This window comes from Parasteatoda tepidariorum, chromosome 8 (assembly GCF_043381705.1).
Source record: "Parasteatoda tepidariorum isolate YZ-2023 chromosome 8, CAS_Ptep_4.0, whole genome shotgun sequence".
Taxonomy (NCBI): domain Eukaryota; kingdom Metazoa; phylum Arthropoda; class Arachnida; order Araneae; family Theridiidae; genus Parasteatoda; species Parasteatoda tepidariorum.
The window spans coordinates 10063411-10086988 of record NC_092211.1 but is presented as its reverse complement, the minus strand read 5'-3'; the positions used below and the strand labels follow the sequence as shown (position 1 = coordinate 10086988).

The window sequence follows — 23578 nt, the reverse complement described above, 5'->3', positions numbered from 1 at the left end:
TCATACGTTTTAATTCTTCGCGTAATTTAAAATTCACACATCGTAATTCGTATTTACGCGATCTTAAAATTGCGCAGCGCATTTCGTATTAAAAATAACGAGATTTAAAAATCATCCATCGCGATTCATATTCACGCGATTTAAAAACCATATATCGCGATTCATATTCACACATTTTAAAAATCATGCGCTGTGAGTAGTCTTTTCGCAATTTAAAATTGTACATCTCAATTCGTATTCACGCAATTTGAAAATCACACATTGCGTTTTATATTTGCACAATTTAAAAAGCACACATAACAATTAGTATTTAGGCAATTATAAAATAACACATCGCTATTTGTATTCACGTGATTTTAAAATATGGAAATGAAGAACACCATCTAGGACAAATTCCAAAAGTGATTAAGTTTTTTGCCCTAATTTAATACTACCCACAACAACAGCTTCTGTCATAAGACTGTTTTCCAGAATAAACTTGGCCTGTTCGAATTTACGGAGCAGTCTTTTAACAAATTCATTTAATGGCTCGAAAAAGCATGATCAAGTGAATCACATGATCAAGTGAATAAAATTATCCCAATATTTAAAAATTTTGCAAATTACAGGATAACCATTAAGAAAATTTTTTAACCATTTTCTTATGCTATACTTCCACCATTTCATATCATTCATGATTGTACGCTGGGAAATGATTTGTATATCATTAAATTTTAACAGTAAAAAATATAATCAAAATAAGTTTCGTTAAGTAATGTAAATGTTACTAATTGTTTATGCATATGTGTATTAATTGTAAATAGAAAGTGTCATGTTAAAAAAATATTCGCCATAAAAAATTTTAAACAAGTATCTTAATAGTTTTTTATTATTAACGAAAATAGCTTACTCAAGATTAATGCTTTCTTTCTTTCTTCCCTCTCTCTGCCCCTGCTTCCTATCATTAATTTAAAATAAATGTTTTAAAGTTTAAGTATATTCCCCTTCTAAATGCTATATCTTATTTTCCGCAGATGGGGTTTTGTTTCAATTTTTATCATTTTTAACCCTATAAACTTTCTTTAAATCAAAGTATTTAACTTGTATTTATTTTAATAATTAGAACATTTTTTTTAAATTTATTTCTATGAAAAAATTTTTTAAAGTTAAAATTTATGTTAAAATGAACTTATATATTATGTAATATGACTTTTAAAAAACATGTATTTTCCCATAGCTTTTTAATTATTTCAATTTATCTAAATTTTCTTCTGATTAACTGATTCTGTTTTTTCTTAGAAGGCTCAGTTTTTTCTTAGTTTAGAAGTTTTTAACTTTAAACATTTAAAAGTATTTAATTTTATGCTAAGATATTACAAGGTTAACTTAGAAAAAGAATTTAGTGGTTAAAATAATGTTTTTATAACAATTACTACCTAAAATTGTTATGAATATATGTTTGTCTAAATACTTTGGGTGTTCCCTTTGGCATGTGGCCCTTCATTAGTCAATCTGCTGCGCATGTGGCCCTTCACTCAAAAAGGTTGTGCACCCCAGATTTAGGGAATTGAAAAAACTTCTTGATCTTCAGTGTGTAGATATTTTTCTGATGGTGTGGCACAACATTTTTGAAATGAAAGGAAAAATCAAATAAAAAAAAAAGTACTAGCCTATCACAGATCAAAAGAAAAACTTTTCTAATTTTTCTCTATAACAAAGTTCACTGCTGCATTGTAAATTTCTTACGTAACAATCAGAATATGAGCATTATTTATTTCTTACTTATATCGCAAACATGGTTAAAAAAACTAACTTCTTGCTTAATAAATCTTTATATAATAATATATTTTAGAAGAAAAAGTGCACAAAAAGTATTGGTTTTACTCAAAATTTTATTAATAAAATTATCTCTTATTTATCAAATATGTTCTCTTATTTATCATATATGTTAACTATTTATTCTTAATTATTAGTCATACTTTTTGTAATCTTTTATTATTTTCCATTTTGTAAAAGCTGATTTATGATGTAAAATTAGAGCAGGGTGGCCACCCACCTGGAAAACCTTGAAAACCTGGAATTATCAGGGAATTTTTTTATACTGGAAAAAACCTGGAAATATCAGTGAAATTTGGATAAAAACCTGGAAAAATCAGGGAATTTTAAAGAAAAGCTGGAAATTTTTTCTTTGATAATTTTTTTAATTTCACTAATTTAAATTATTTACTAATTTTCTTAATTTAAATTATTTCATCCATTATACCCACTTTTTTAGACGGAAATGTATCGCTAAACAGTTGAAATATCATTAACTTAACAATACTTTGTCTGCATCAAAATTTGCTCCATTACAGCTCTGTCAAACTAGAATACCACATAAAATTCTCCCACGGTTTGCTAAACGAATGCAGAAACCTTTGACCGCTATGGGACTGTGCAATTTAGGAAAGATTCTGGTGGAGGTGGAAAAAGGGATTAGGATATTAGCTTCTGTTTTTAAATTCTGTCCTTGGGCTGAATCCATTTATGGTCAATTGTAACAGNATTTAGGGAATTGAAAAAACTTCTTGATCTTCAGTGTGTAGATATTTTTCTGATGGTGTGGCACAACATTTTTAAAATGAAAGAAAAAATCAAATAAAAAAAAGTACTAGCCTATCACAGATCAAAAGAAAAATTTTTTCTCTATAACAAAGTTCACTGCTGCATTGTAAATTTCTTACGTAAAAATCAGAATATGAGCATTATTTATTTCTTACTTAAATCGCAAACATGGTTAAAAAAAAACTAACTTTTTGCTTAATAAATCTTTATATAATCATATATTTTGAAGAAAAAAAAGTGCACAAAAAGTATTGGTTTTACTCAAAAATTTATTAATAAAATTCTCTCTTACTTATCAAATATGTTCATAAAATCATTAACTATTTATTCTTAATTATTAGTCATACTTTTTGTAATCTTTTATTGGTTTCCATTTTGTAAAAGCTAATTTATGATGTAAAATCAGAGAGTGTTATGTCAGTAACACCAAATGTTAAGCCAGTAGCTAATTTATTTGTGTTTTTTCTTAATTATTAAGAGTCACAATGTTTAAAACTTGAATGTCTTCAAAAATGTCATTATCTCTTGAATATATGTGAAAAACATTTGATATTTGATCGTCCATAACAAACAGTTTTTATTTTTTAAAAACATTTGCGGAAGTTGAAGTATTTTAGGATTTTTAATTAAGTTATATGCATTTCAAGTCTACAAATATAACATCAGTATTAGTGGAATTACCCTACTTTATATGGAATTTTAATTACTTGATATAAAAAGTTTAATATTGCTTTAATTTTACGTTAAAATTTGTATTGTTTCAAACAAATAAGAAAAAAAAACAAGAAAGATTTATATGATATATAGATATATAGATGAACCTAATAATATGATATATAGGCATACAGTAAACAAATGACAGTAATTAAATAATTCTGAAATATGATATTTTTATAATACACACAAGCAAGGGCAAAATATCTCTTCAATATTCAGTTCCTTTATTTATTATTATGTTAGCAAATTTAAAGAACAAAAAATTATATTTTTGAATTGCTTATTGAAAAGTAATATTCTTTTCAATNAATAATTCTAAAATATGATATTTTTATAATACACACAAGCAGGGGCAAAATATCTCTTCAATATTCAGTTCTTTTATTTATTATTCTGTTAGCAAATTTAAAGAACAAAAAATTATATTTTTGAATTGCTTATTGGAAAGTAATATTCTCTTCGATAATATTCTATTTAGAAAAGTTTATCGAATAAAAGTAATATGATTAAGTAATAGTTAAATGAAATACTCCAAGATACTTTTGGATGGTTTAGTTAGTTTCAATTAAGGACTTAAAATATTATTTCACATTTTGTTTTTGTTTTAAATGGTTTTAACAACAAAAAAAAACCTTTTCTTTTCAAACCCTCAAAACCTTATGAGACCGGAACAATGTATCTCAACGGAAGAAATTAAGCAAAACCATATTTAAAACCTTTTTTTTCTTCTTTTAAATGACAAGCTATTTCATCAAATTTGTTCAATATTTTCGTCCTGTATTCAATTGATCAGCATTTTGAAAAAGCAATTTGTCGTAACTGGAAAAAAAATATTCCAGCTCATGATCTCAACTAAGTATAGCTGTTAACAAATTAAGGCTTAATTTTTATGTCATAGTATCTGACTCAGAAATTATTAAATTTCTTCAATTTGCATAAAAAATATTATAACTAAAAAATATAATCCTTTTCATGTATTATGAATACTAGAAATTGAAATTAATTGTTATTAAAAAGTCATTCAGTAATTTTACGAGACAGATTGTGGAGTTAAAAATAAAATTAAATCATTGAAATACCTAAAAAGGAGATGACCCTAATTATAGAATGAAACTTATTTATAAATCCAGGAAATTTTTCCTTTTTTCTGGCATTTCTAATTTCAAAAGTAAAAATGTAATTTTACTGGAAAAAAAGGGAAATACTGCTATTGTGGTTTTATCAAACTAAATACAAAACTGATTCAATATCTTATTTTAAAAAGCTTCAAGTGTTTTTACCGATTTTATGATAGTGTTTATTGTAATTTTTATTAGCAAGATTTAATATTTTTTAAATCTTGCATACTTAGTTTAAATATTTTTAATATCAATTAATTGATATGTTTGTATTTTCAGATAAAAGATAAACCAATGTTCTCTGCTAAATTGAAAGTTTTAAAGGGATGTAAAAAAAAAAAAATTATGAAAGTATACTTTTGATGGCTTTAACACAATCATATAAATGTAGAATTCACTACATTTATATTTAATGTAGATTGAACATCATTTATATTTAATGCAGATTGAAGAACATTAATATTTAACACTGATTAAACTATATTTTTATTTCATGTAGATAGAGCAACATTTATACTTATCCTAGCTCCATCAAAATTCTTTTCAACAGAATTTATCAGATATACAACATATGCAACTACAGACTGAACTAAATTTATATTTAATATAGATTAAACACCATTTATATTCAATGTAGATTGAACAACATTTACATTTAATGCTTTTCTATTTCATATAGATTGACCGTCACATATACTTAATGTCGATAGAACTGCAATTATATTTATTCTAGCTCCATCAGAATGCTTTTTAACATAATGTATGCTGTTTTTATGAGAGTGAAGCAGTATATTTATCAAGAAGCTTGTTAAATCTTCCTGCTTTGTTATACTATTTTCATAATGGTGATATTTTGTAGATGGTCCCCAGTTCAACGTGAAGATATTCATTGGTGTAGAATACGAATGTTACAGGGGTCATCGTTTTATGTGCTCGGCTCCAGATAGGGTGCTCAGAATCACAAGCACTGGTCACGTTAAAGTAAGTACATTAATCAATTCCCTTACCAATCATTTTGAGAAAAAAATGCCAAAATTCAACATATTCTTTTTATTAATAAATTTAAGGAATTGAAACAAAACATAATGTACAAGTTTCAGGTTGAAATTTGAATTTTTTTTTCATGTGTAAGAAGCATTTAATTTAAAATCAATTTACTATCACGAGTTGGGCAAAAGAAACTGAGTGAAATATGAGTCTTTGTATGATAGTTCTTAAAACAAGGAACAACACAAAGTGATACTTTTCAAACGTCAGTGAAGGGTTATGCAATTTTTTTTTTTTATACTCTTATTGCTGTATAAATTCAGCAATCATCGTACAGTAAAACTTGCTTAAGTTGACCACTAGTGGTGCATTGTTTTAGTGATCAACTTAGACAAGTGGGCGACTTATAGAGGGAGTGGGTCATTGTTTACTTTTTCGTTTCCTATATTCTAATATTTAACTAACTTTTTTAAAAAAATTATTTCATTAGTTATGCATGTGAAGTGTTTAATAAAAATAATTTCTTAAAATATCAGAACACGAAAACATTGAAAACTTTAACAAAACAAAATTATTTTAACACTTCAAAATTTATTCTGTTATTACTACACATATAAGCCTATTTGCTCACTATTGCAACTGGAAGAGCAACTTTTCAACTAACACACCTGTTTTCNTTATTCTGTTAGTTATGCATGTGAAGTGTTTAATAAAAATAATTTCTTAAAATATCAGAACACGAAGATGTGTAATTTGAAAACTTTAACAAAACAAAATTATTTGAACACTTTAAAATTTATTCTGTTATTACTACACTTACAAACCTATTTGTTACAAAAATAATCCCTCATTGTTGTTTGGCTCTGTTGTTTAGACTTCTTTGCATCAGCCCAATGTTTTGAATGGAAGAAATGGTCAAAAGCTGACCCCCTACAGTTTCCCCAGATGGTCAATTCACAAAAGGGTTTAAATTAGCTTTTTGCACTATTTCACCAAACAAGTGAAATTTTAACATACATTGCAAAATGCCAGAAAATTTTCTGAAATTTTTTTTTCCTGGCCAACTTATGAGGGTTTTAGAATAGAATTTCATAATACTCCTAGACGAAATTGACTTATTTCAGTGGTCAACATACAAGATAGACTGGTGGTCAAGTTACAAAAGTTTTGCTTCTTTATATAATATAGGAAAAATTCCGTTCTTGATAATTGAGGTCAACTTATGCAGGTGTCCAATTTACAAGGGTGGTCAACTTGGCAGGTTTCACTGTATATACAATTGCACAAAACACGTGTGCCATCCAACAGCAAAACTCCCAAATTAAACTTGGCCAGCTTCCAATCACAGCAGAATATGTTTTTTGCTTCCGACTGAGTAAAAACATGATAAAACAAAATGTACTGACAAATTCTGCTAAGCCCGAGTTTTCTCCAGATGTTAAATATTTGCAATATATCCGAGTAAACTTGGGATAATCAGGGAGGCGGTTCATGTAAGTAAAATCTTTATTCAATAACAAGATTCAATACATTTTTATTATCACATTATTGCTTTTTCTGATTTGCAAACTGTTTCTTTTCTCATATCCATTACATCTTATGTGGTTTGTGGGAAGAGAAATATTTGGTTTGATCTATTACATCTTGAATTTCCTATAAAGTTTCAGCGTAAAGTTCTTTATTATAGTAGAATATTTATCTGACTCAATTCTATAGAACACAATTCTCCAACCATGAACCACATTAACTTAATGATCTCAAGAGCAAACAAATAATTATAGAGTGCAGAACCTCTTATCCGGAAATCAGATAACCGGAATGAAATTCGGAACCGGAAATTAATTCTCCTGCAAGATTTTGAGCCCATTTTGTTATTTAGAGCGTACAGCATATCGAGTTGACGAAAGAACTGATTAAGAGGACAGATCAAAAGCCGTTTGTAGACAAATCTCACATAAGCACAAATAGCTTATATATGTTGTTAATGTTAAACATATATAAGCCTTTATATAATTTTTATTTCATAATTTCTTTCCTTATTTAAACTTAAGTGTATTATTATTTATCATTTTTTATTATTTCTAAGACTATTTCAAAATAATTTTTTAGTTTCGTTTTATAAACATTAAAAAAAACGGCATTTTGTAGCGATTCAGAAAACCGGAAAAATCAGTTATCCGGAATTGTGATGGTCCCGATCGTTACGGATAATGGGTTCACTACTTTACATAGCTATTGATACATGACAAATATGAACTCTACTGAATTTTGACATTTTCCCATGTTCTACTAGTTTAAATAAAATTCTCCTGGTTTTCGTACATTTTAAAAAGTCCCTGTTGAAATAAAAATTTTGCACAGATTATTGCTTTCTTGATTATAGAAATAAGTAGTATTACTAGTACGTCATGAAGCAAGTTTCATTTATTGAAATAAATTTAAAACTTTTTTGTTCAAAAATGTTTAGTTTATTTTTATTCACAACTCTCTTTTTAAATTAAATAAAAAATCTTTTAACTTTCTTCGATGAATTAAATGCCCATTACTATTTAAAATCATGAGTAAGCGTAATACATGGCATTTCAAGTATATTTAATACCAATCATAACTGCAAAATATTGCAGTTTTTCTTTTTTGATGACTAAAAAATCTCTAAAATTCCCTATGTGTAAAATATTTTGTACATTATGCAACAATTATCATAAAAGTAATATTTTGTGAAATATACTGGATTTTTTCCTAACTCCCTGGGCAGCTATGATAGTAAATTTGTTGATTGTTAGTTCAAATGTACTTGATAATTTAATTTGTGATAGTAATGAATATTTAAGTGTTTTTTTTTTACTTTGTTTAAAGTATTAATAATGAAAATTATTTTAAAACATAATTATTGATCTGCTCCTTATGTACATTGGGATGTTTAATATGCAAGTTTAATGATACGCAAAGTAAAATTCTAAAGTAAAAGGCTCATACTTAACAGACGTAAAGTGCAAAGACTCATATTTTCGTGTTTTCGTTATTAAGATCTTTACTGTTGTGTACTCTTTCTTGCAGCAATAATAATACATTTGTTGTTTGTTAGTTCAAAAGTACTTGCTAATTTAAATTTGTTTTTCTAAAAATAATGAATATTTAAGTGTTTATTTTGTACTTTGTTTAAAGTATTAATAATAAAAATTGTTTTAAAACATTATTGATCTGTTCCTTATGTACATTGGGATGTTTAATATGCAAGTTTAATAATATGTAAAGTGATAAAAATAGCACAAAATTCTATATAATGCAAAGGCTCATATTTTCGTGTTTTCGTTATAAATATCTTTGCTGCAGAAATGTATGTTTATGTGCATAAAATGTATGTTTAAATGCATAAAATATATGTTTTTACGTTATTGCTTTCACACAAAAGGAAACTTAAGGAATTTGATTATATTTTAAGTATTTGAAATATCAATATTTATTGTTGTCGGTTTTGAAAACTGTAACAAGAAATATCAATAAATTTTTTAATTAATATTTTTAAAAAAGGAGAAAAAAAACTGCATTTTATTTTATTGCTTGAAAATTAAAAGTATGAGTCTTACTTTTTAACCTGGTAGCTTTTTAAAAGTTATATCAATAAATCTGAAATTTTTACTCTCATATTGTATATAGTTTTAGATTTTTTTTAAAATTTAGTTTTTTTTATTTATCTGTTCGCATTTTTAGGATAATGCATCTAAAATTACAAGTTCTGACATGCCACTTTATTTCCCTTGCCCGTGCAGGTAAGTTTTTTTTAAAAATGCTTTTTAGATTGTTAATAATCTTGTTGATACTGTTCTCACCTCTCTTTCTTATTTAGTTTAAAAAGTGTTGTATAAACTAAATAAAAATTTAAGTTACCTAAACAATTAAAATAACATAAATAATCATGTCATGTGAACTCAATGTTTTAAGAAAACCACTAGTGGGTGAAAAAAATTTCTTCTTTTATTTTTTGCTTTTTATGTTTAATTTATTTTTATTTTCATTTATTTATTTATCTTTTTTTTTGCATAAATAAACTTGTTTATAATAAATCAATTTCATTTTGTTTCTCACTTAACATTAATATATTCCTTTTAAATTGTGATGAAATCTGCCATGGAAGAATCCAGTAATTTTTAGTTTGATTTTGTATAACCTTCTTTGTTTAATATGTCCTTTATTTATCATAATTTTTATTTAATTAAAATTTATGCATATATTTATTGTGTTTAAGCATATATATATATATATACAGTAGGGAACCGATTATCCGGAACGATCGGGACCATCGCTATTCCNTGTCAAAATCTTGTTATGTCGAATATTTTTCGAAGTCAAAAATTAATCTTTTCAGAAAAATCACAGTGTACCACCACTCAACAGTGCTGCGTCCCCCTGTGGCAGAATTTTTCGTGCTTTCTGTGACATACCTCTCTAATACTAATATCTTTCTGCAAGATACTTTTAAAAATAGCAAATATACATGCTTAATTTAAAGTAACAAAAAACAACAAAAAAATAAAACTTCAAAAAGAAAAAAACTTTTGGTTAAAAAAAATTTTTAAATTTGAATATGTAATATTTTTGCCGATATCCTCACATTTTGTAGGGTGAAAACACACTAATTGTTTCCTTTTTCGCATTTTGTAAAGCATCACAATAAAAAAAAATCGTAAAATGAGAAGCACTAACTTCTAAAAAGAAAAAAAAATGATCAACGGCAAAATCACTTGAATCAAACTCTTGAAAAAGGTGTTACTAATGTGTGTTTTCATTTTGATATTCAGTTATAATAACTTCTAACTAAGCATGCTAATTACTTCCTTTTTCGCTTTTATAAATCATCACATTAAAAAAAAAATAGTGATATCAGTAGCAGTAACTAACAAAAAAAAATCAATGGCAAAATCACTCAAATCGGACTCTTGAAAAAGATGTTATTAATGTGCGTGTTTTCATTTTGAGATTCAGTTGTAATAAAAAAATATCGTATTAAAGATATAGGATTTTAACAACAATGTGAAAATAAATAGTAATAACTACATAAAATATCGAATGAAAATTTTTGCAAGGAAACTCCTAGATCAGTACCTCCAGAGATATGATTGGTTACGGGAACGTGGAGGACTTAGTGACTCAACAGATTTAACATGCATCAGTCACCATTTACTACACAAGGAGACTTTGGCTGGCTTGGACATTGGTCCAGTGCCCGACCAACCAGGCAATCCCGGCTCCATATATATGCTATTGTACTTTTACATATACTATTATGTATACTATTGTTTTTTATTTCCATTCTTGTAGATCTTCCAAACCTCAAATGGCCCAGTTGATGCGAATTCACGTAGTCACTCCAAAAGCTCCTGTTCACGTGACGTTACATCCGAAAGTTCAGCCAGCCTCAGAGGCTTGCCCAATATTTTTTCCTACAATTAATGAACCACTGAAACTGACACAGTCAGCTTATTGGGTCCTACGCTTGCCGTATCCTTTTTTGCTATATTCTTTAAAGAATGTTTGGCTATATGATCTTTTCAATATGAATAAGATTGACTGTAGCAGTAAAACTAGAATTGACTTGGAGAAAAATGCAATGACACCATTTTGTATCCAAATATGCAGCATTAATTTCACTATTAAACAAAAAATCTTTGAACTCTATTTTTAAGCAAATAAAATCCCTAAAAAAGTTAATAATATTAGTCTTTGATTACCAAAGAACTGGTAATTTTGAAATGAGAAAATGAACACGGAGGCATGAAATAATGTATAGAAATTAATTTCTGATTCTAACTATGCTATCTTTCTGCCTAATTTTGCTAAATAATTCATTGAAAATGAGCACATTTATGCTATCATTTCATTTGTGCTGTAATTATATGATTTCCTTAACATTTGAATCAAAGATTTGTGTATGAAGGAGATCATGGTCCCTATCTTCCACCCAGAGAGCCTGTCTCTACATGCAAGCTTTTAAAAGGAACATATAACATTGCTGAGCATCAATCTAATCGATGAACAAAAAAAAAGAAGGTATATTTTTTCTCTTCTCTCACCATGAAATTCATTTTCAAGCTTATTTGTGGGAATTTTCTCAATTGTTTTTTTTTTTTTAGAAATTGAGTTTAGGACTAGAAACTTTCAAAAGAAATGTTTTAGTTAAATACTTTTGGTATAAAAACAGACAAAATTACTTAAGTAAATATAGAACCAATCACTGATCTAGTGGTTACTGTACTGAATTATGGGGCCAGTGGATGTTGGTTCGAATCCTGCTACAGGCATTGATGCAAATTTTTCTCTCTGTGTACTCTATGTCCTTTCCTCTGTGTGAATTTGGCATGCTCTATAAATAGGTTAGTGGTTGTATGACGTGGGCGTGGCTACTCCACCACCATGGCTTAACCACAAGTGCCCACTAAGTATTAATTAGAGAGTAGCTTTTCTAATGGGAAATAGGGCCAAGTGCCGGCCATTAAGAAAGAAAAAAAAATTATTTAAGTATGTAACATGCTGTGTAGTGTTTTTAAAAAGATCTTAAAGGTATTTTTTTTTCATTGGGTGTTTTTAAAAAGTACTTAATTTTTCCTTTTCGAAAATGAAATTTTTTTTCTTCAAGCTTTCACATTGTTCTATTCAATGTTTTCACAGTTCATTCAACTACAATCTATTTTGGCTTACCGTTGTTCCATAGCGTATGCAAGCGCCAATCATTTTACATGTTTTATGTTGTGAATCCACACGTGCGTCTACTGAGATATTGCCTGAGACTATTGCCTTCTCATGTGCAACTCTGCTGAGTTTTGCAAGATATTCTCCATTTCAGGCTTCATTTTGCGCCCTCTGATGTCAAACCTAAAAAGCTCTTCATCTTTTTATAATGGCTAATATAATTAAGAAAAGAGCTCTTTGTCAGAGACTAGTTATTTTATCATGATTATATAAAGTCTTTAAAAATTATTTTGCATTTTGTTGATGTATATAGTACTTGAAAATATTTTCTGAGCACTTGAAAAGTACTTAAAAGGGGCTTATTTTTTGTTGAAAGATTTGGCTACGCACCCTGTTAAATTTAATTTCTCTACTCCAATTTATATTTGTGTAAGACAGTTTATTTGAGGTTATGTTCTTTGTAAGGAATCAATTTGACTTTTTTTTTTTTATTTTAGTGGAAAAAAACTTTTTCCCCTAAAGTTTTCAAGGAAACCAACGATTGGAACCAGACCCAAGTTGATAGAACTAATAGTTCCTAAGTTTTTATTCATAAAAATACAGTTATACCATACATGCCTGATTTTACAAAATTTTTGTTAAGAAATTTTGACCCTTACATATATATTCCACTTTCTAGTCCATACATATCTAGATATGAGGTCTTGTATATAAAAAGTATTCTAGGGGGGGCCACGGAGTTTAATGCTCCACAATTTCAAGTAGATATACTGTAAACATTCTTGTGTACATACATGATGTTAAATTCTCTTTCATAACAGAATAACAGCTTATAAAATATTTTTCTAATTTATGTTCAGCTGTTACAATTGTTATTACAAATGAGGAATTTATTGACAAGCATTCATAAATCACTATTTTTATAAAAATTTGGATTTTTTAAAACGAAAAGTGCACATTGTGTTTTTAAACCAAGCAACTTCTGACCATATTATTTATAAAAATGATTTGTTGTATTAAATGAAAGATTTTTTTACCTTTATTTTACCAATTGCTCAATACTAATATAATTAATTTTACCTGAACAATTTTTTAAAAATATTTTTATCTTGCACATAGTCACATACTCTTTTAAATACTAGATTAAATTTATTAATTAATCATACAGAAGTTTAAATGTTAATTCTTGAGGTTTTTTTCTTTGTCTTACTGTAGGGAACCAATTATCCGGAACGATCGGGACCATCACTATTCCGGATAACTGATTTTTTCCGGTTTTCTGAATCGCTACAAAAAGTCGTTTTTTTTATTGTTAAACTAAACTTAAAGAAAAATATTTGGAAATAAGCTTGAAAAAACGAAGTAATACACTAATGATTATTTCCAAAATGATGCTAGGGTAAACATCTTTCAAAAAAGAAAGGAAAATCCAAAAATCTTATGAGAAAATTTTTTTTTAAAAAATAGCGGGAAAATTTATCAAATCTCGTGTTCCGGTTTTTTGGTTTTGCGGTTTTCTGATTTCCGGATAGCGGGTTCTGTACTGTATTAACTTGCTTGGAATTTAAGCTTTTACTCTTTTTTTCCCAGATTCTTACCTGACAAAATATCCTTAAACTGAATTTCTTAGAAATATAAACTAGTGTTTAAAAAATATGTGTATGAATGTTTGCATGAAAAGTGGGAAAGAAACATTAGTTTTAAAAATATTTTCTTTAGTAATGTACAAATATTTAAGTCATTGTTTCATCAAATTTTGCAACTAGTTGCATCATTCTAAAAACTGGAGACAGTAGAATATGCTCTGAATCATATAAACCAATCAAATAGTTTCAACTTTTTCAGCAAACACCCTTTATAAATAGGTAATTGTTCCAGAAAATTTCGTTACTGGTACTGTTCTTATATAACTTATTGCTTTATTCTAGAAATGGGTTTGTACCAATCTATCCGATATTTTGTACTCAGTACATAAAAGTATTTGGTCATTTAAATGAAATGCAACATGAAATTTACAGCTACATTTAAAATGAATTAAATTTTAAAATATTAAGTTTTATAATTTTTGTAAATTTTGCTAAAAAAATGAAAATTTTCTTTGCAGCACCAAAAATATTTATCATTTATCCAGTGGTCGGAAAAACTGCGTTTTCTTTGTAGTTAATTGCAAGTACTTTATTACAATTGTAGTCACTACCTTTAGAGAACAAACTTAACTGGCGAACACAATTTTCACCAATATTCAAATTGATTTTGAATAAAAAATTGGCTTGGTTAAATATGGGGAGACATTAAAAAGTTTTAATTCATGTTGACACGAAAAAGTTTTTTATTCTAAAGCACTTTTTACGAATTCGTTCCTTTAACTCTCAAACTCTGTGCTTTTCTCGACAGTGATTTAATAAATGCTAAGAAATTATCAAATATTTGTGATTTAAGTGATCAATGCTTTTTTATATCCTCCACAAAATAAAGTACAGTGTGAAAAACAAAATATGGACCACCCTGAATAACTTTTGATCTAATGATCGGTCCTTCACGTAATAGAACTCAATCACAACAAATATGCTAATTAATGCAGACAATATATTTTGAGTTACTAAATCAGATTCAAAAACGTACTTTATATTCCTGAAAAATCAAAATTTAAAAAAGTCAGATATTTAAAATTAGAGAGTTTTTACCATAGACAGACTATAGTTGTGCTTAGATTAGATTTCTTTTCTTTTTCTATTTTATTATTAATTTTTAAATTTATTTCTTTAAAGCTGTTCTACCAGTTATCCCCTGCTCTTTTTCAAGAGGTCATGGTCAAGAGGTCATCCGGAAATGAGATTCTCACCTCCTCCCCAGTCAGTGTGCTTTAGGAGAGGGAAAAAAAATCTCCACATAGTGAAAATTCAGAGAGAAAAATCAGCTAAAATTTGTTTGGAATTGAGAAAAAGATTTAATCTTTTTTTTAAAAAAAAAAATGCATTTGTAAAGCAAACAACTTGGATTCTATGAGCTGTTCTTTGTAAATATTTATTTTTATTTGACATTTTTGTTTGTATGTAAAACAGGTTTACTACTAATTTTTCTTTCTTTCTATTATCTTTGCTACTGAGTCAAGCGTCTTGAGTTGATTCAAAAAATATTCCATGCTCTTAATTTTTTCTGTATCTATTTCTAGAATTTTTTTTTCTCTTTCATTTCTAGAAAAATAAAAGGCAATACAGAGTTGCCACTCGACAGGGAGAATACAGAAAACCTTGAAAATACAGGGAATTTTAACAGGGTTGCCAGTCCGCAGGGAAAACCTGGAAAATACAGGAAATTTAAAAATCACTTAAAATAACAGGAAATTTAGATTTTTTTTTCTCTTTACAAAATGGGAAAATGCAGGGAATTTTGTTTCTTATTTTTGTCTTTTAAAAAATGGTGACCACGCAAAGCGTATTTTATGGGATATTTAACCATGATATTTCAGCTATACTAAACTATTTAATTTTCTAGAGTATTATTTAAGTATGTTCAGCTGCTTTTTCAGAAATTAAAACTAATAAGTATAGTTAGCCCAATATTAAAATTAAAATTTTAATATAGCTCACACAAGAGCACAGTAATTGTTGTTTCCTTTTAATATATTGTGTATAATATGTACAGGGAAAACACAGGAAAATTTTTTTTCCAGATTTGAGTGACAACCCTGCAACAGTTTATATTTAATTCAGTGGTTCCCAAACTGGGGGTGAATTAGACGATTTCTACTTTCAATGGGGTGATGAGTATTGAAAATAAAATAAATTAAAACAATAATAAAAAGCTAGCGTATATTGAAATTAAAATATATACAAAACCATATGATTAGACAAGGAATTACAAAATTAAAAAATAATAAATTTAAAAAAAATGAATAGTTTTTTTAAAATAATTTTTTAGTCATATTTATGGTTAAACAAAAATCTGTCTTACAGATCCTCTCTGAACAAAACAACAAAAAAAAATGGTTGAACATTTGCTTGAAAGTGAACTTCTGGCGAACATTCATTCTTTAACTGAAAGTAGAAGAAAGTCTTAAGGATGAACAATAGAGTTTTCAAATTTTAATTGTCAACACTTTCAATTCTTCCAGATTTTAATTGAAGAAAAAATATGTATTCCGGTTTTGATTAATTTCCTTCAAATATCTGTTCATTTGAAAAAATAATTTAAAAAAAACTTTTAAGAAAATTACATTTTTTGTTTACTTTTTTTTTTTTCAGTTTGGTTTTATTACTGCTTAAAGTTTTTTTGAGCAAGAAAAAAAAATGAAAAAAAAGAAAGCGAGAGATAGATAGAAAAGAGCGATAAGTGGCAGTCAATATTTAGATGGAGGGCATTCAACATTGGGGGGGGGGGACAAAAAGGTAGGGAACCACTGATTTAATTTTTTAAAAAAAATTATGTATCTGCAAAATAACTCCTGTGAAATGCCTTACTTTATCTTTTATTTAATGAAGTTAAAAATAATGAATAAAAAGTTGTTTTTTTGTATAGATAAATACTTCTCAGTTCTTTCATTCTCTGAAGCAATACTTTTAATTGTACTGGATTGACTGTTGCCAACAACTTCTAAAAAAAATTTTTTTTTTCCTTTATTATCTTTGAGTTGTGTAATATTTGATTTCTGTACAATATAATGTCTTATTCTTATTGATACAGAATAAAGCATTTGTAGCTAAAAGTGTGTAATAAATATTTTGGACTTAAGAAAATTTCTTTTTTTTTTTTCTTCTTTTTTCTAAATTCTTTTGACACAAATAAAAAATAATGATACAATCAATTATTACAAAATAATAATAAAATGCTGTGCTCATAAATGCATTTATTGGTTTTTCAGGATTTCCAAGAAATACATTAATTCTTGACTGAATACAATATTTTAAGCAGAAACTTGTTTCACTTTCTTTAAAATCAATAGCCAAGTCTCCTGTTTTTTAATGAAGACTCCTGTATTTTATGACTATCTCTTGTTTACCCGAATATTCTCAAATGTCTCCGTATTTGTAAAGAAATTTTTAAAAAAAAATTTGCCTATAAAATATCTACTGATGGCAAAAATACTTCTCTAATTCTTAAACAGATGGTGCTATTGCGAAAACTGCTGCGAGTATGTTGAATGTTTATAGCTTAAGTAATTATAAATAATGGTTTAAAAAAATCCTCTTTGCATTAAGATTTATATTCATATTTTTTACTTTGCTAAATGTAAGTCCTTATATTATTTCCAAAGGTTTTTTTTTTTGACTTACATGATTATGCATACTGCATCAAAACTTTGCTCTTTGCCTAAGAAATACCGCTAGTAAAATCTCCGTTATTTTATTTATCATTATTATATCATATATATTATCTCAAATCTCTCATATATATATAGTATATATATATATATATATTTTCTCATTATTATGCTCTGTATCAGTGTTGCCAGATTGGGCTACAAGTAGCGGATTGTGCTACTTTTAAAAGTTCCCGCTACTCAAAATCGAATTTGAGCTACCCGCTACTTTTTGGGCTACTCATTATTTTTCAAACGCTATAAATCATAAAAATGCGCTACTTTCTTACAGAAATACTTAATTAATAATAATACTTTTTTTAAAAAAAATTTCCTTTCCTATTATAAAATGATTCTGAAAAGTTTGCAGTTTCTTTCTACTTTGAAAAATAATTTTTTTTTCTTCCTGAAAACGAATCAGCTTCAGTTTTGGATTTTTGATTTGTTATGCTGCGCAGAGTCTAGAACAGGGGTTTCCAAGTTACATGAGGCCGGGGGCCACAATTAAAAACACAAATCAAATGGCGGGCTGCAACTTTATCAAAATTTTATGTAGGACTCTTTTATGTTTGAAGGGACATTAAATATTACTGTCCGATTTTTATCAAGGTGTACAAACAAAAGTATTGAGTTACAAATTAAAATAAGAAGATTTTTAAAAATATTTAATTGTTATTAATAATATTTAAGAAAATATTAAATAAATAATAAAAATTTGGGCTACAATAACTGTAATGTGCACCAATGTATTAAACAATTAATGTGCAACAGATATCTAATTGTTAAGATATAAAACTTTAAAAAGTTTGGTAATAAAACTTACATAGTAGCACACAAAATATTCAATAAGAAAATTGAGGCTTGTCTGCTGCAACCATCAGTGAATAGATATTTACATTTTAAATGTACAAATGTGTGCGTAAATATTTTCGTCCAAAATGAGTGGTTTCAAAAAGTTAAATCGAAGAATTTCTTCGAGTAAATTTCTGATGCGCACATGCTAAATTATATTCACAAAATACAAAAAATTGAAATGAAAAAGAGCAACATACATGATTATTTTTGTATTTGAATTAAATATTTTTTTGGATGCAAAAACTAAGAAATAAATTTTTTTGCACCGCTGGTATGTTAAATTTCACAGAAACGAAGAGATTAGGTTTTTATAAACGAGAAAAGTATTTTAAACTCATATAGATTTTTTATGAAAATTGTCCGCAAAAAAATAACAACTAATATATTTTCGTTCGCGGGCCACAAAAGAAGGCTTCGCGGGCCGGATGCGGCCCCTGGGCCGCCAGTTGGATATCCCTGGTCTAGAACATAGTTTTTCAAAGGGGGCGATATCGCACCCCTGGTGGCGGCAGGAGTATGCTCAGAGGCTGTGTACTTGTTTTGTGCGGTAAGGAGATGATGAGTGTGATGCCACAATTGGCATTACATATTTATTTCCCATCTTTAAAAAATATCTTTGATTACTTATTTTTATTAATAGAATTATATTTAAAATAAGTCAAAGACTTAAGCTTTTAAAACGAACNAAATTCCCCCCCCCAAGCTTTAAGTGGGCGCATCGTGCGCCCACCTTCCCCCCTGATGGGGGGCCCCTGCCATGGCCTGTCCTTATTAATATTACTATGCAAAATTTATTTAACTCTGAACATTATCATGGATTAATATATTTTGTATCTCGAGCTCTGCAAATATATTAAATAAAAGCTTTTTATTAAATATGGTCCGGTTCAAGTTTCCTCTTCTGTTTTCATCACTATCTTCATTTGGTCCAGTATACCATACAACTTCTAACCTCACCTGATATTCCATCTCAACAAAATTGGCGCACTGACTTTCTATCACTATAATGAGAATGTTTTGTCATTCAAATTTATTTTTAAAACTCACGAATAAAATTTATCCAAAAGTAATATTAGAGAAAAGAAGATTAAATGAATATAATAAATTAAAATTATATGATACAACATTTGTGCCAGCAATAATATATATATATATATATGTAACATAGTTTTTTGGGCTACAAAATGTTCGAATCAGCTACTTTTGGAGCTCTCATTTGCTACTTTTTAATCTTAAGTTCTGGCAACACTGCTTCGAGGAAGCCTCGAGAACACTTTTTCTTTCCAGAACTACTTGGACTGCCATCTGTAATCAAATTATTTTCAAGATTTTTTCAAATGAAATCATTTCTAGTGCTGCCATCTAGGAAATCATTAGAAAAATAACTGGAAAGAAAGTTTAAGATTTGAAATACCTTTTTAGAACAACTTCCCCCCCCCCGACATAACTTAATTTTATATTTTGTATCATACCAATTTCACCCCAGTAACTTTAATTATTTGAATCATAATTTTTTTATCATTATAATTTCGTAATCTTCCTGAAAATTGATTTTTTTTTTTTTTAATGTTTGAGTTATAAAACATGCATAAAATATTCTATCACTTGAGGATGTTTTATACTGAAGATCAAAATCTTTAAAAGAAAAAAAACTTTATTTGTTAATATTACTTTAATATTATTTTAGACAACATTTTAATTATCCTTTAAGTTTTGTTTCCGACTGCGTCTAATCGCTCTAATTGGAACTACTTTAAGTTAAAAATTGTTCAATAAAGGGGAATTATATTGCAAGCTTGAAAGTTTAGCTTATGAATAAATGTTTACGATGAAAAGCTATTTGAATATAGTTTATTATTAAATTACTTACAATGCAAGTTTTTTTTTAATCAAGTACGTAGATAGGCAATTCAATCGTTTTCAAATATACTGTATGAAACAAAAATAAGAGTATAATAATAACATGCGGACACTAAATATTTACACACAAATATTTCAGTCACTAAACCATGAGATTCTATGGTAATTATTATATTCTTTTCTCCCCGAGGATTGTAAGGGTCCGCCAGAACATTTCTAGGACTCCATAGGGGATTTCAAACAGCAGTAATATTCACAAAACTAATTTTTTTTTTAAATCTTTTTTTTCTTTTTAATCTTTTTTTTTATAATTTAAATTTTTTAAACTTTCTTTACTATTACAATTACATTCGATGATAATTTAGACAGGGATTATTCTGAAAAAAGGTGCTGTCATACACATTTCTAAAACGTTCCTTTAATCGAATTCAATATTTTAGAATTATAACTGTTGTTAAACAGCCGACCCATTTTTGGATTTATGACTACTTATGTTCAACTCCATAGCCGTGTAATTTAGAACCTGATCCAGAAGACAAGGGAACGCCTGTATCAAATATTGGGAAAAATTTGCCTTTGTGGAGAATTTTTTGATGGAACTAACTCGCATTTGCGTTAGATGGTGAGGAAAAACCCGTACGGGAATATTGTACTACGAAAAAGAATGTAGCAGCATAATTTTTTCCATCAAAAAGTTACGACACTATTTTTTAATTATATTCACCGTTGTTGAACTGCCGACCCATATTTTTGTGTTTACGACTACTAATGTTCAACTTCGTAGCTTAGAACCCTCTCCAGAAGACAAGGAACCTACTGGATCAAGGTATGGGAGAAAATTTGCCTTCGTGGAGGACTTCTTGATGGAACTAATACACATTTGCGTTAAATGGTGAGGAAGACCACGGAACCCTCCCACGGTTAGCTTGACTGGGAGGAGTCTCAAAACCATGATCAGTCTAGCATTAAGGATATTTTTTACTTCAGCACTATGCTCAGNTCCATAGCCGTGTAATTTAGAACCTGATCCAGAAGACAAGGGAACGCCTGTATCAAATATTGGGAAAAATTTGCCTTTGTGGAAAATTTCTTGATGGAACTAACTCGCATTTGCGTTAGATGGTAAGGAAAAACTCGTACGGAAATATTGTACTGCGAAAAAGAATGTAGCAGCATAATTTTTTCCATCAAAAAGTTACGACACTATTTTTTAATTATATTCACCGTTGTTAAACTGCCGACCCTCTCCAGAAGACAAAGAACCTACTGGATCAAGTTATGGGAGAAAATTTGCCTTCGTAGAGGACTTCTTGATGGAACTAATACACATTTGCGTTACATGGTGAGGAAGACCACGGAACCCTCCCACTGTTAGTTTGACTGGAAGGAGTCTCAAAACCATGATCCGTTTAGCATTAAGGATATTTTTTACTTCAGCACTGTGCTCAGAGCGAGCCGGGTGCGGGATTTATTCATATTGGCCAACCATCGCTGGGATTCGAACCCGATTAACCTAACTGAAAGGCGAACGCTCCGTCCCCTGCTCCATCACGGCTCTTATTTTAAAAGTAGAAAATAAGATATATTTAAAACATTTTAGTTGATTATTTGAAACATTTTAGCCAGAACGTGTAAAAGCAAAATTTCTCATTTATAAAGACCACTCGCTTGATGTATCATTGATAAAAAATTTAACCTATACATAAAATTTAAATAAATAAAAATTTTCGACAATTCCTCAAATAAGTGCTAATTTAATCGTTTATTATAATTAAATCGGGATAGAAAAATGGCACAAGTTATTGTTTCTTTATTTATTTCAGTGACTAAAATCACAGAAACTTATTTCTCTAAATTTAGCTTAAGGGTTACCAAAAGAAAGAGAATTTATGTAATCGAAATATTTTCTTTGTCTCAGTCTCAGACTCCTTAAAGTTTCGTGATGGCTGTGTGCATAGTTCTTGGGATACAATTTCTGATTATCTTTTGCTAATTATTCTGCGAAACTAATAGCTGTGATTTTTTTTAAAATTATTTTATTTAAAAAAAATTATCTAAAAAATTATACATTTGGTAAAATATGAATCAACAATAGGATAAAGGTATAAAACTCAGAGAAATGTTTTTGTTAAAAAAAGCATGCATACGTAATACAAAAAGAAAATTGCTACGTATCCCCGATATTATACCCTTTGGGGTGGGATTTGTTTCTTTATACATAAACACGAGTTTCACTACTCTGGAATTTCCAAGTGATCTTTTCTCCTCAGCTTACAACACCGTATGATCAGTTTCCCCTAGAGTACGTAATGACGTTTGTGTTTGGAGCAGTATAGCCGATTGCGGCATTAACGTCATTCATTTCTGAATTCCAATAGCCCATCGATGATTGATATTATTATTATAAATGTGCTTAGTATTTGACATGTTTCAGTTTAATAAAATTTTAGACAAAAAAAAAAGTTAAAAAGCCATTAAAAAAGCTAATTTCTATTCTGTTCTAAGCCAAATATAGTTTGATAAGAATCTCATTAGAAAGCAGCAGCTTTAAAAAGGCATTTGTTTTAAAAATTTTGCATTACACAAAGTGGACGAAAAACATCCCATATTTTTTTCCATTAGCTTAATTTAATTTAAAGTTGACTAGAATTTGAAATAAATGCACCGAACAGTTCACGGGAGATAACAATACGAAAAATAAAAATCTTATTATGTTCGTAAAAAATTGCATTTCAAATTGTTACATTCTAGATTATCTTCTACTTTATTTCAATTTGGATCTAATCCAGTGTTTTATTCTAATTTTGGCGTTCGTCAAGTAATAATGCTTTTTGTCAAGTAATAATGCATAATAAATGGCATAGCTAACGGGAGGCATCTGTCCCCAGGCACAGCATTAGAAGGACGCTAATTCATGAAATATAATTTAGAATGAATTCCGGAATAAAATGTTTTTCTCTTTTAATTACCCTCAGCTCCCAACTTAAAGTTTTCTTTTTTTTCCCTTCTAATTTACCTAAAAATGGAACAGTTTATCTATTATTATCGTAGTTTACTTTGCACTTAAGTTTATTTTTTAAAATTATTTTTAACAAACTGGCGATACCGTAAATGAAAAATGGCTTTGAATTGCCTGATGTGTTAATTAAAAAAATCGAAGTCTTATAGAAACTGCATTAGTAATGTAAGTCGGTTTAATTAAAAATCGAAAGTTGCAAAATTTTATTCGATGTAAAATTTAATTAATGAATTCAGTTCTTACATTATTTAAAACTTAAAGTGAACCTGTAAAGGCTGCTTAGGTCTGATTGCTAAGAGGAGGTTAAGAAACTAAGTTTGTCCCAGTGATGTAAATAATACTTCTGTTTAAGATGTGCAACAACTTCTCTGCCTAATAATTTAAAAACAAGTACATATAGAAAAAAAAAAGTTAAGTCAATTACTACTTAGGTAAACAAAGTAACATTTTATA

General features: G+C 28.3%; 1 protein-coding gene across 1 annotated transcript in view; it reads left to right on the top strand.

Annotated features, from left to right (window-relative positions):
* The window catches only part of LOC107444126 (nonsense-mediated mRNA decay factor SMG8), a gene marked incomplete at its 5' end in the record, with an annotated part of 35581 nt that extends 18753 nt beyond the window's left edge, over nucleotides 1–16828 (top strand). Inside the window, 5 exon segments of the mRNA XM_071184569.1 lie at nucleotides 5278–5399; nucleotides 9117–9175; nucleotides 10725–10904; nucleotides 11327–11453; nucleotides 14861–16828. Coding sequence (XP_071040670.1) covers nucleotides 5278–5399; nucleotides 9117–9175; nucleotides 10725–10904; nucleotides 11327–11438 — 473 coding nt within the window.
* Between the last annotated feature and the right edge of the window lie 6750 nt (nucleotides 16829–23578).